The following is a 12,491-nucleotide window of genomic DNA, read 5'->3' as shown; positions in this document are numbered from 1 at the left end:
TATTTTATAAAAATATAGAAATAAATATATATTTTTAAAAAATATTTATATAAATTTGAATTTTAAGAAGGGTATTAATAAAAAAAACATCATTTTAACAACTATCGAGGAAACCGTTTAGCCGCTACAAAAAGTTTCCATATGATGAACGGTCTAGATTGAACGATCAACTGTAGGCGGGTGATGATCCGACTTGAGGGGCAAGGATTAGCTATCAGGCTTTGGACAGCACTACAGCTTCTTAGCTGATGTGTCAGATGGTAGAAATAAAAGATGGATGGGTGGAAGAGGGCACATTCAACATACTTGTCTGGGCTAAAGTTACAAAAAATTACATGATTCTTCTGTGAAATAATCTAAGGTAAAAGACAGTAACAAGAAAACAAAGTTATAATCATATTTTCTAGCAAAATTTTAGTCGATATATAAGAGAGTTCATTCTGCAATTGATGATTATATGAAATAATTACCACAAAGAACTTCGTAAATTCTTAAAAAACAAACAATTGTTAGCACACATCATTCTAAAATGGTAAAAATTGAATCATACTAGAGTGCTATCCAACTTTTCATGGTTTGCCATATTTATTTTACTTATTAATAAAAATATGATATAACACTATCAGTTGATAAATCTGTATCCTAGGATCTACAATTCAAGCTGCCCACAGATTCCCCATCCAAGGTTAAATATTTATATTTATGTCTTTGGATATGTCCAAATTAATGTCTTTGGATCATTTATTGCTGCCATTATTTTAGACCACTTTGTTTCTTCTTTTATCTTTTTGATCCATCAACCCCATTACCTCTTCATTATGTTGGTGTCTAATGTCCGAGGAATAATTCATATGTAGCTAAATAATTTAGAATTTCAGGAGAAACTAATGCAAAGGAGAGAGAATATTGTGCTTTTCTGGACAACTTCGTATCTTAATAACGAACAAAAATCATATGGGGCGAGCACTAGAAGAAAAAAAATAGACAAGCTTCCTATTTTGTATATTTTTTTAGTATGCATCTTAAAAAGAAATCTAAAAGTTATAGATTCTTCTACTAACGAAATCATCGATTCTGTGATTAAAAAAATAAAAAAATAAACCATACATACTACATAACCAAGTAATATATATACCAAGCAAATTAGTTATTTAGCAAGTTAATATACACATCTAGGTAAATTGATACATAATTTCTAGAACATGATATTGTCAATACATAGTACACAGTTAGATGATACACACTTAGCACATTAGTTATATTGTTAATCAAGGAGAGGAACTGATGCGAGAAAAAGAGGCTAAATGGTTCCAAACCAAGTGTTTGATAATCAAGATAGGGAATATTGATACTCTTAAGAAGAAGCAGTGGAGGAAAGAATCTCATCCAAAACAGTAAGCACTAAATTACCCAAATCAACCTCCTCAGCTAGATACATAGTCTGCAAAAAAAAAAAAAAAAATCCGGCAGCATTAGCCTGACACTATATTTAACATAACCCAATGTACATAAGAATATCCCTGTAACCTGGAATTCTGGCATGAAACCTGTAGAAAGTGCCATTGAATCTTTGAACTCAAATGAAATTTCATTATAACTGATTTTTCATTACAAAAAGTACTGCAGCAGGCTGATAAGCAAATGATTTCTTTAAGATCCATGAAAATACCCCCAAAGTGACAAAAACTGCATTTTAAGTAGCAGAATTGGAACATGTAGAGAGTAGACCTCTCTCAGCTTTTTATAGATATGTCTATGCAAAGGAGAGTACGTAACTACATACTTAGAAGCCTCGATTGATGACCTTATGGGAGTCCTGCAACAAGCATGCATATAGGGTAAGTACAATAGTGCGAAGAATGGTTGCAACAACTACCGAGCAGTTAATGGGTTGTAACAACTGTGCTTGGAAAGACATTATTTAGAATTTGTCGATTGACATAGCTTGCATTTTGTCTGAGCAATAAGTCTCCAAGCATAAATTATTTTGCATATTTTAGCAAAACCAAGAAACTTGAGCATCCACAGTAAGTTCAGTAACAATTCACCTTCGATTACTTCATGCATCCTGTCTCAGAGTTTGGATGTTCTGGGTTTGGGTCCGCTTTGCAGGTGTTGGCATTGATGGATGCTCAGTTTCCTCTTTCAGAGTGCCGCTAGCTATGTGCTAATTTTCTTGTGTTCTGTTGAGCTTGTGCATCTGTCTCCTCTCTCCTTTTTTTTCCTCCTCCTTTTGAGATGATTTTTTCCCTCCATTTTGATCATTTCATGAATCTCCATGGAATGATAAATTGGAGGGGAAAATGGTTTTTTCTTTTTTTTCTTTCTTCTTTTTTTCCTGTGTGTGTGTTTTGGAGTGTAGTGGTGGTGGTGGTGGCTGAGGGTTAAATCTTTCCAGCTTCACATAACTAGAACGCTGTGCATTGAATAAAGCAAGAAAGCAATTATTCCACAGATTGCTAACCATCCAAAATGGAAGAATATTTCAACCCATCAGAAGATGTATATAAACACATACACAGGTTTTCTTTTTTTTTTTCCAAGCATATTGGTATTACTTGTCCTACAATTCATATCCTTTGCCATGCTGAGCATCTCCAAGCTCTTTGTTTCCAGTTCCATTTAGATATTTTGACTTCAAGTGCGACCCATTCCGTCCTCGCCAAGCTTATCTCTGGCTCTAACTACATGTGATCAAATTATCTTGTTCAATTCTGCTGCTTCAACCACTATTCTGCTACTAGTCAATAACTCTGTTACTCACTAGATTCTTATAGAATTTATATTCGTGTTGTTGGCATGCTATCATCAAATAACACTCAATAGGAACCATTTCCATTCATCCAACTCTTTCCATAATATTGCCAACAATATTCTGAAAAGAAACTATGATATAATTAAACTAACATTTATGCTATAATGGCCTTAATTTTCCATAATCCAAATATTTGGAGGGTGTGTGTTTGTTGTGTGTGTGTGAGAGAGAGAGAGAGAGGGAGAGAGAGAGAGAGAGAGAGAGTAATGCTAGAATGCTTCTGGAATCTCTTTAGAAATGAAAGTGAACACTGCTGATCATGATCTATGATGTCAATGTTCCCCACAAACAAAAAATTATATATGCTTTCCAAGTCTCTAGTTTAAGCATCAAGCGGATACAAAACAGGAACCTCTAATTGTACGATGCCATACTTGTTTACATTATGGTTTAAAACCACCCAAATCAGTTGAATTTTGGTTTGAATGTGTTTTAAGATGTGTAAAACAAGATCGAGTGTCCATTTTGTTCTCTCTATACCTTGAAAGGACATGGTTAATCGAACAGATTTTCACTTTACGAAGGCTAATCTATGTATATGGATTGCTTAAACTATGCATCTGACTATCGATATAGATCGGCAAATATAACTCAGGTTAAGCAATTATAACAATTGAACATGAAAGACCTAACTTTCTTTCTTGTTTCACAGGCTTCAGCAAAATGTGCAGTTTCCATCCATTTAAAATTATAAAGAAACTTAACTTGAATTATTTCCAGTAACCTCTTTTCCCCTGGTGCATCATTTTAGACATTTATGACTTGTTCCCCCACAATCATATCAAATAAAACAACATTTAAGAGCACAAATAAGTGTATTCTCCCCATAACATACTCAGAGCACATAAGAAATAGCTAATTGAAGCTCAGCACACCCCTACAAATATATCTGAAGCACATAAAACAATAAGCAACAGGTAGATACACCTACAGAATGACATCATCGTTTACATCTTTACAGCCACTGGATCCTAAACAACCTTCACAACAAGAGGGCATCAAAATAGACAAAAGAAATCAAAGTTACAATCAAAAATTACATTGAAAAACACCAAAAATGGCATGGGATAATTCACCACTACAAGAATTACTAGCAATAAATAAATAAATATAGCGACCGAGGAAGCCATAAAGGATCACCACCAACTTCACAACACAAATCAAAATTTCCCACTTTTACCACCATAAAAGTCACCGGCATTAATTGCTGTAATGTAGATGTAACTACGAGATGGGTGAGTTCCCAAATCATTATATAATGGGTCGAAAACCAGGAGAAAAATATATTCTTTTTACTTACCAGCAATCAATCACATCAATCCAGCAATACATGAAAAGGAGAGGGAAAAGAAGCGGAGGCTTACGACGCGAGAGAGCGGGGAGCGCGGATAACCCTGGGCCTCCTCCTGCCGGTACGATGCTCCGCTAAAACTGGGAGGCCTCGATCCCCTCTACCGATGCCCGGGACGAAGGAAGGCAGGTGGCGCTGAGGCCTGAGAGGCGGCGACGGGAAAAGGCAGGGGCCGCACAGGCTTCTCACGCCGACCAAAATCTGAACCACTCCCGACTCTTGTTTGTTTTAGCGACAGGTCCAGATTCTGACCCCGCGAGGCAGCATCCATTTTTGAGATGGGTTGGGTCAAGAAAGGATGATTTGTTGACTTTTTTGTTTGTTTTTTTGGCCAAGTTGACACTTAATTGAGCCAACACATAATGTGCAACAATTTAGGACCATATTAAAAAAAAAACTAGCCAAAAAATGTTATTTAAATTTTTTAATCCAGCACCCGCACGAGTCCTCATATACTTCTCATATTTAAGCCTTGACATCCTCGTCAGACTAAAAGTTCAAATCCATTCAAATTTAATTATAAGTACTATAATTGGTCTTTGATCAGTCTAAATGAATCTGTGTTGCAGTATCCCATAATTTACATAAGTTATGAGCTGAATCTACTCTAATATCATTTGTAACAATTCAGGATCTTACCCAAAAAGACTAGTCAAAAGATATTATTTGGGTTCTTTAATCCTGTATAAATACCCAAGATCTATTCAGCAAATAACCAATGTAGAGCTAAATACACATCCGCACGGATCCTCACATAGTGCCTCAACTTTATATTATATGGTAACAGTATATAATGTGAATTTATTTTTCCAGTCTTAATGAATTATGGAAGATTATTATTTAAGGTGGATTTGAGCTGGAAATGGAAGTTTCTTTTGGAACTTATGTTTTATATTCTTGATAAGAACTATAATGTCCTTGGACAATTATAAATTCATCATGTCCAATGCATTCCTTTCTCGTGCCACCTCACATTTGTTTGATTTGTCCCACCATTTTTTTTTTGGTAGATTGATTTGCCCCACCAATGTTGAATGATCAAAGTAGACATGTTCCCTCTCCGCCCATTCATCACTCTACTTGTTCCTTCCACTTATCTCCATTCCTCCTCCACAAAAACATGTAGGACTAGTAGTGGCAAAGCTAGGTTTGTGCTGCATGAAGGACCAAAATATTAATTCATATTCTAAGTATTTTTTTTGCTTTCAGAAAAAAATAAATTAAACTAATAAATTTTCATCATTTGTTTTAATTTTTTATTTTATTTGTTTATAAAATCTTTCAAGGAATTTTCTCCTTATCCTCTTCTGTTGTTGCCACCTCCTCTTCTTCTTTAATTTCTTCAACTTCTAAAGCCTTGAATCTAAATTTAGATAAGCTAAAAATATTTGGAAAAGGAAGCCCACATCGCCGCACTATAAACATTTGGTTAGGGAAGCCGTCACTCAATACTTAGAGGAGGAAAAATTGGGATGGTGGGGTAGCAACTTAAGCCATAGGCTTGCTTTCTTAATTAGCTACAAATTTTTTTCAATCAACAATACTCATTCATGGTTCTAATTGGTTGAAGAAAATTCCGATGTTAGCATATGGGTATAGCTTTAGAACTAACTCCCTGAATATAGGGGAGAAATATGGAGATATTCAGAGCCATTTTTGGAGTTGGATCATCTCCACACCAACCGCAGACCGGAGAGGATCAGAACTTATAACAATTAGCATGATTTTAGCAGGACCAACCTTTCCAAGGACTCAAAAATCCAATCCATAATTAATGACAACCTAAAATTTAGGGAGGCAATTGCTTCCTAGCTCCACCAATGAGAACTAGCACTATTTTTGTAGATATGTTTATATTCAGATGGCTTAAAAAATAGGGTTCTAAATCTGAACAAAAGGTAAAGGAATGAAAAAAATTTTAAAACAAACTTCATTATAAACTAGCAACTAGATGCATGAAATGCATGTTTAAAGAAAAATGAAAAAAAAAAAAAATCAAGCTACATATTTAAAAATGAAAAATATTACGCATAAAAATAATATTCTAATTTTAGAATGTAATAGTAAACAAATAGAAATTGACTTTTATAATATGTTCATATTTTTATTAGATTGTGCTTTTGGGAGAAATACACAATCTTTCTAGACTTTTGAGAGTGCCTTTTTTCAATTTGTTCTATAAAGGAAACTTAGAATTTGATTTGATTTGGAAAAAAAACTTTCCATCTTTTTATGAGGTTGGATTTTAAAAGCACCTCAAATGTTTTTCATATTTTTTTCTTTAAAAATCTGACTTAATAAGAGGAATAATCATGTATTATAGAAAAAGTAGAAAGATATTTCAAAATAAATGAATAATAGACGAAATCAAGGTGGAATAATCCCTAAGTTAGAAACTAATATATTTATATATTGCATAAATATAAATAAGTTAAAATTGTAACCATTTATCAAATTGAACCCACTTGAGAAAGCCAATATGGATCTACTTGAAATAAATTCCTTGGTTAGTTTCTATATATTTTCATGTGCTTCTAATACCCTATTTTGCTTATTTTATGATTATGTTTCTGGATTTCAAATACTAGAGCCTTCTTCTAACTATCATTTTCAATTCTTGCATGTATATTGTTTCATGCATTCTTTTTTGTTAATTGCAGCTACAACCTCCAATATTCCATTTTTTTTTTTTTAGTACATTGGCTTCTCACACTATACGTATATGAGTATAACCAACAAAATCAGTTTTTTGTAAATTTTTTTGTTCCTTAAAGTTTACAGAATACACTTCATGCTTCTTAAACAATTTTGATATTTCATAGTCTTAAAAGGTTTTCTAATAAAAGACATTATGGTTGAGTTTGTAGATCAATTACATTCTAAATGGACATATAATATAAAAAAAAGTTATATATTAATCCTTTTTATATTTTTTGGACTTGGCCAAATTCATGCCTCTCTTCCATAAACAAGTACTTTAGGAATGCAATATGGTAGTTTCTTGATTATATATAATCGAAAAGAAATATATAAATGATTCCTATGCTAGGGAACAAACTAGTATTATTTTTGCAATTTGAGTAGAAAGAATTGCATAGTTTAGGGTACATTGGATCTTAAATATTTCATTTGTTTTTAGTTTAACTCCTTTAAAATAACGAATTTGTTTGTATCTTTGCCAATTATTATTTTTTTAAATTAACAAAAAAGTCTTCAATTTTTTTGTTTCATGCACTAGCACTCAGTCTTTTTTATGGTCATTGAAATATTTAGAGGAGAGAGAAAGGGCATAAAAGAAGAGAAAATTTGAATTTAATTTAATTATAAAGAATAAAACAAATCTCTCCCTTCATAATCCCTCCAAAGCACAATCCTTGCATCAGAAGAGAAATACAAAATATAGAACTCTCTCATCTACGAGTAATTTTACAATTTGATCCAACTTTTTGATGTTAGCCCACCCACTTCTCATGTAAGAAAAGATTAATCTCTTCATTCACTTGATGAGGTATTCGTTTCATTCTAAATTTTAATAAGTGGGTGTCCATGGCCTTTCTCTATTCGCAAAAATGCTTGCCTATGTTTTCCTGCAAATTGAAAAGCAAAGCTTTGGTTTCATGTTACAAATCACTATAGCATATTTTATTGCAAAGAATAAAAGAAAATCTTAAAGAAGATAATAAAAGGAACATAATTTGGAAAGAAAAGAATATGTTGCTAATATGATAACAGTGGTATGTCGTGACAATGAAAACATGAATTATGGGAGCATTGGCAGCTAGACAAATGGTGTAAACAACAATATTAAAGGTTCTTCTAATTTTTTGGTGATGGTGCTTGATATGCTGATTTTCTTTTCATTATTTTTATTTTATGTATCGTTTGCTGTAAGTTTAGTAAGACGGCCGGTAGGCATAATTATTGGATAGAAATGCAAGGATGGAGATAAAAAAAACAATATTAAAGATTACCCTTCAAGACTTAATAGTTAGAGAATGGTGTTTATTTTATTGATAACAATATTGAAAAGACATAACAACGATACATATATGTTGATTAAAGACTGCTGTATAAAAATTAATTAGTCATATTTATTGTAAGCAATCAACTCTTATGGATTGGATTAAGCGTATATTATTGACTGGTAGAAAAGAGTTACATTGCACCATGATTCTAGATGAAAAAGATAAGAAAAACATTTTAGGTCATATCTATTGTTGTTGCAATAGATAATGCTAGATTGAGGGCATGTTAAAATGGGAAAAAAATACTATTTTGGTAAAAAGTTGAAAAAAATGCTTTAAGACTCAAAGTTGCTGATTTTGACAAATCTATAGACAATCATTTCTAGTGTTGGCAATAAATCTGGCGAGTTATACAATCTCCTCATGTCACACAGCAAAAGATTTTTAATATGGAAAGAGTCCGACGTGTGAGGATCCCTGGATGAAACCATGCAAACCCTAGTTTCTTGTCCCTCAAGTCGTTTGTTTTCATTCTTGATTAAAAAAAAAAAAAAGAGGCGTATTTGTGGGAAAACGTGATGGACGCAACCTTGGTACGTCACTTACCATCGCCGTCTAATAGAAAACGTCCCTGGCAAATCGCGCGCGGTCCCGGCGGCCTCATCACGAGATGGCGAACGAGACACCGTCGCCGTTCCGCCGCGCCGATCTCTCCCCGACGCCCCCGACCCGGCGGGCCGACCGCTCCCCGACTCCATCCCTTACGTACGCCGTGTGCGATGGCTGCGGCGCCCTCTCCGCCTCCGCGGCGGCGTGCGCTGCCACCACCTCCTCGATCTTCGACGCCGCCTCCTTCACCTCCGGCCGGCGGTCCGGGTCCGGCTCCACGCACTCCACCCCGACCCGGAGCAGCCGCTTCATCTCCGGCACCGACTTCTTCGCCCCCGCCACGATGGCAGGGTCCAGCAGCTCCGCCTCCCGGCCCTCGGCGATCGCCGACGTGGCCCAGAGCACGACGTCGGTCCCCCCTTTGGCGTTGGTGAGGTACTGCGAGGGGAACTTGCCGGTGAGGAGCTCGAGGAGGATGACGCCGAGGCAGTAGACGTCGGACTTGGGGGAGACGTGGCGGTGGAGGAGGGACTCCGGGGACTTGTACGCGAAGAGGGTGACGGAGGCGGTGGAGGGGTTGACGAGGGGGACGAAGCCGTAGTCGACGAGCACAGGTTTGAAGTCGGCAGTGAGAAGGACGTTCGAGGACTTGAGGTTGCCGTGGGGGATGTCCACCGAGTTGAGCTCGGCGTGGAGGTAAGCCAGCCCCTGGGCGATCCCCTGGGCGATCCTCAGCCTGGTCCCCCAGTCCAAAGCCGCGTGGTCGGCGCCACGATCACCTGCCATTCACCAAAATTCTTCATATAATCCAGAACCGATATGGCTTCAAATAAATGGTTACAGATGTGAAAAAAGGAGCTAGGGAAAAAAGAGAGGAGGGAAAGAGAAAAAGCTCACCATGAAGGAGATAGAGTAAGCTCCCCTTGGTAACAAACTCAGAGGCCAGAAGCTTCTCATCCTTGCGGAAATGGTAGGCCAGTGGCGTTAGCACGTTGGGGTGCTGCAGCCTCCCCAGTCGCCTCATCTCGACGTCGAACGTCTCCTTCCCCACGCGGTTCATGTCACGCACCCTTTTCACCACCACCGCCACGCCGTTCCCCATCACCGCCTTGTAACATGACCCTAACCCGCCGCTACCGAGCACCTCCGCCGCCGCCTTCATCAAATCCGGCAGCCCGAACACCCCCCTCGTGTCGTTCACCAGCACGAGGTCCCCCGCCCCCCCTCCCCCTCCCGCATCCCCTCCGTCAGCGCCCGGCTTGGTCGACGACCCCGTCCTCCTGTGTCCACCGCCGGACTCGCTCCGCTTGTGCCCCGGCTCGCGCTGTTGATGGCTCATCACCCTTGCGTAGTCCTTCCGAGGCGAGCCGCCGCCGCCGTCCCCCGCCTCGACCTTGCTGTGCTCGATCCCGAGGGTGTCCGAGTCTCCCACCGGGTTCTTCTTCATCGCCGACGTGCCGACGACCACTGCACATGCAAGGAGGATCAGCACAATGCACGCCGCCGCCACCTTCCCACTCGGGGTTCTTAATGCCGTTATCGCAGCCGGCGCAGCGCATGGCTTGTTCTCGAGCGGTGCGCCGCACAATCTCGAATTGCCATCGAACGAGCTGGAATTGAACTTGGAGAGGGTCGTCGGGATCTCCCCTTCGAGGTCATTGTTTGACACGTTGAAGGAGGAGAGAGACGACAAGGCGATCGCCGCAAGCGGGCCGGTGAAGCGGTTGTTCTCGAGACGCAGCTCCTCGAGGTTGGTGGCCTGGGAAAGGGAGGTAGGGATGGGACCGGTGAGGGCATTGCCTTGGAGCCAAAGCTTCTTGAGTCGAGTCATGCCTTTAAAGAAGTCGTCAGGGATGGAGCCGGAGAATTGGTTGTGGGAGAGGAAGACGGCTCTGAGGGCGGGAAGCTGACGGAGAGGAGGGAGGGTGCCGGACAGGGAGTTCTCATCGAGGCTTAGTGAGCGGAGGCTTTTCAAGCTTAAGAGGGCGTCGGCGTCGATGCGGCCGGAGAGGCCCATGCGAGCAAGGTTGAGGTTGGTGACGGTGCCTTCGCGGGAGCAGATGATGCCGGCCCACCCGGGATTGGACTTGCAGGGGTGGGAGGAATTGCCGGAGCCCCAAGAGGAGAGGGCAGTGGCGTTGGTGAAGGATTGTTTGAGGAGGAGGAGGGCATTGACCTCGGAATGGGTGGCCAGCTCCGGCTGCGAGTCGGAGGAGGCCAGTGGTGGGAGGAGGAGGAGGAGGAGGAGGAGGAAGGGGAGAAGGGAAAGGGAAGCGGCCATGGATGGGAGTGGAGATTAAGGGCCGCTGGTTGTTTTCTTTCCTTTGGTTTTCCTTGTTCTCTTCTATGTTGATGGGAGGAGGGAGGGAGCGGGTGGGTGGTGATGGGAGGATGGACTAAGAATAGAAATATAGAGGAAGAGATAGAGAGAGAGAGTAGGGGAGAAAAGAGGCTAAGATATCCGGTTGAGGTTGACAATGTTGACCGAGTCAAAGCAAAGGGGAGGCGTGACTCGTATATATTTGATGTCTGGATTACGGAGGCAATTGTGTCGGATCAGTGAGAGACCGGAAACCAGACCGCGTACATCCGCCTTATTATCTTCACCAACATCTTTATGTTTGAAATTTTCCTCTTTTTTTCTCTTCTTTTTTTAAATTTTTTTAATCTTATGTTTATCGTGCAACAGCTCGCTGCTCACACCATTCTAGCGTAGGTGCAGCCAACAGAATTAAGCAAAAGAAAATGACAAAGCAATAGAGGAGCGGCCTCATGGTCTGTCCAAATAACGTCTCCGAAGTACTCGGCAGCATAGGCGTTGACCCAGTCGGCGATTCTATTCGCCTTCCAGTACACATGCACAGCCTTCTCCCACCATCCAATGGATATCGCAAAGTAGAGGGTTCCTATCTCCCTTCCATCCCTCCTTCCGAATCTAGTCGATCACCGTCGCTGAGTCTTCCTCGAGGAGGATATGCTCTGCCCTCAGCACCTGTCTCACATAGGTGATACCTTCCTATGTTGCCCTGAGCTCTGCCCCTACAGCTGTCAAACCAGTGATGCTTCGCCAACCTCATTTGAAATACTCCTTCACGTGTTCATATAGGAATGGTGTGTTCTTGGATTGACCTGGCCAACATTGTAAATATGTGAGAGGGAATAGAGAGGTGGTGCAGATTTTTGTCATCAAAAATTCGAGTTCCAGGGTGGTAGCAGTTGGTGGTTGTCAGCTCTTCAATATCTCGGTTTCTGGTATAGAGCTACGAGCTGCTTGGGTAGACCTTCGCCATGCACAGCATCTTCTGCAGGCCTGTTTTATTATATTAGAGGGTAACTTGGCCACAGTGATTAGTTGGATTTAGGAGGTCCGAGCAGTTTAGGGTTGGATCACCCTCTGATTCGAGTCATCTAGGCAATGGGTAGCAATGGGGTGGCTTTCCAGGCCAAGCATGTATTTAAGAAGGCAAACGAGGTTGTGGATTAGGTAGCTGCTTACATAGCCATCCATTCCGGTGGCATCATGTGGACCAGAGAGGGGGAGCTGCCTCAGGCACTCTGTGACATTTTGTTTTCTGACTTTATTAGGCATGTCCATGCCCGTGTTGTATAAAACACCCACTTTAGCAAAAGAGAGAGAGAGAGAGAGATAGAGAATGCCTTGGAAGGTAAAAAGGTTACACAAGAGAGGCTTCAAATCAAAATAATAGAAATCAAGCCCTAGACTGTTTATTTTTTAATACTATTTTATTTT

General features: G+C 40.1%; 1 protein-coding gene across 2 annotated transcripts; it reads right to left on the bottom strand.

Annotated features, from left to right (window-relative positions):
- Positions 1-7,456: 7,456 nt before the first annotated feature.
- Positions 7,457-11,060, bottom strand: LOC103709369 (pollen receptor-like kinase 3). Of its 2 annotated transcripts, XR_003386134.2 has the most exons (3): positions 9,638-11,060; positions 8,738-9,519; positions 7,457-7,753 (listed from the first exon to the last, which is right to left on the bottom strand). XR_003386134.2 is itself a non-coding variant. In XM_008794667.4 (2 exons), the coding sequence occupies exons 1-2, from the start codon at positions 11,019-11,021 to the stop codon at positions 8,795-8,797; spliced, it is 2,109 nt and encodes a 702-aa protein (XP_008792889.3). In that variant the 5' UTR covers positions 11,022-11,060; the 3' UTR covers positions 8,737-8,794. The 2 variants fall into 2 exon arrangements, 1 of the variants encoding a protein (XP_008792889.3); XM_008794667.4 differs by lacking the exon at positions 7,457-7,753 and having other exon boundaries at positions 8,737-9,519.
- Between the last annotated feature and the right edge of the window lie 1,431 nt (positions 11,061-12,491).

The sequence above is a fragment of the Phoenix dactylifera genome, chromosome 8, assembly GCF_009389715.1.
Source record: "Phoenix dactylifera cultivar Barhee BC4 chromosome 8, palm_55x_up_171113_PBpolish2nd_filt_p, whole genome shotgun sequence".
Taxonomy (NCBI): Eukaryota; Viridiplantae; Streptophyta; class Magnoliopsida; order Arecales; family Arecaceae; genus Phoenix; species Phoenix dactylifera.
This window is presented reverse-complemented; position numbering and strand designations above follow the sequence as displayed.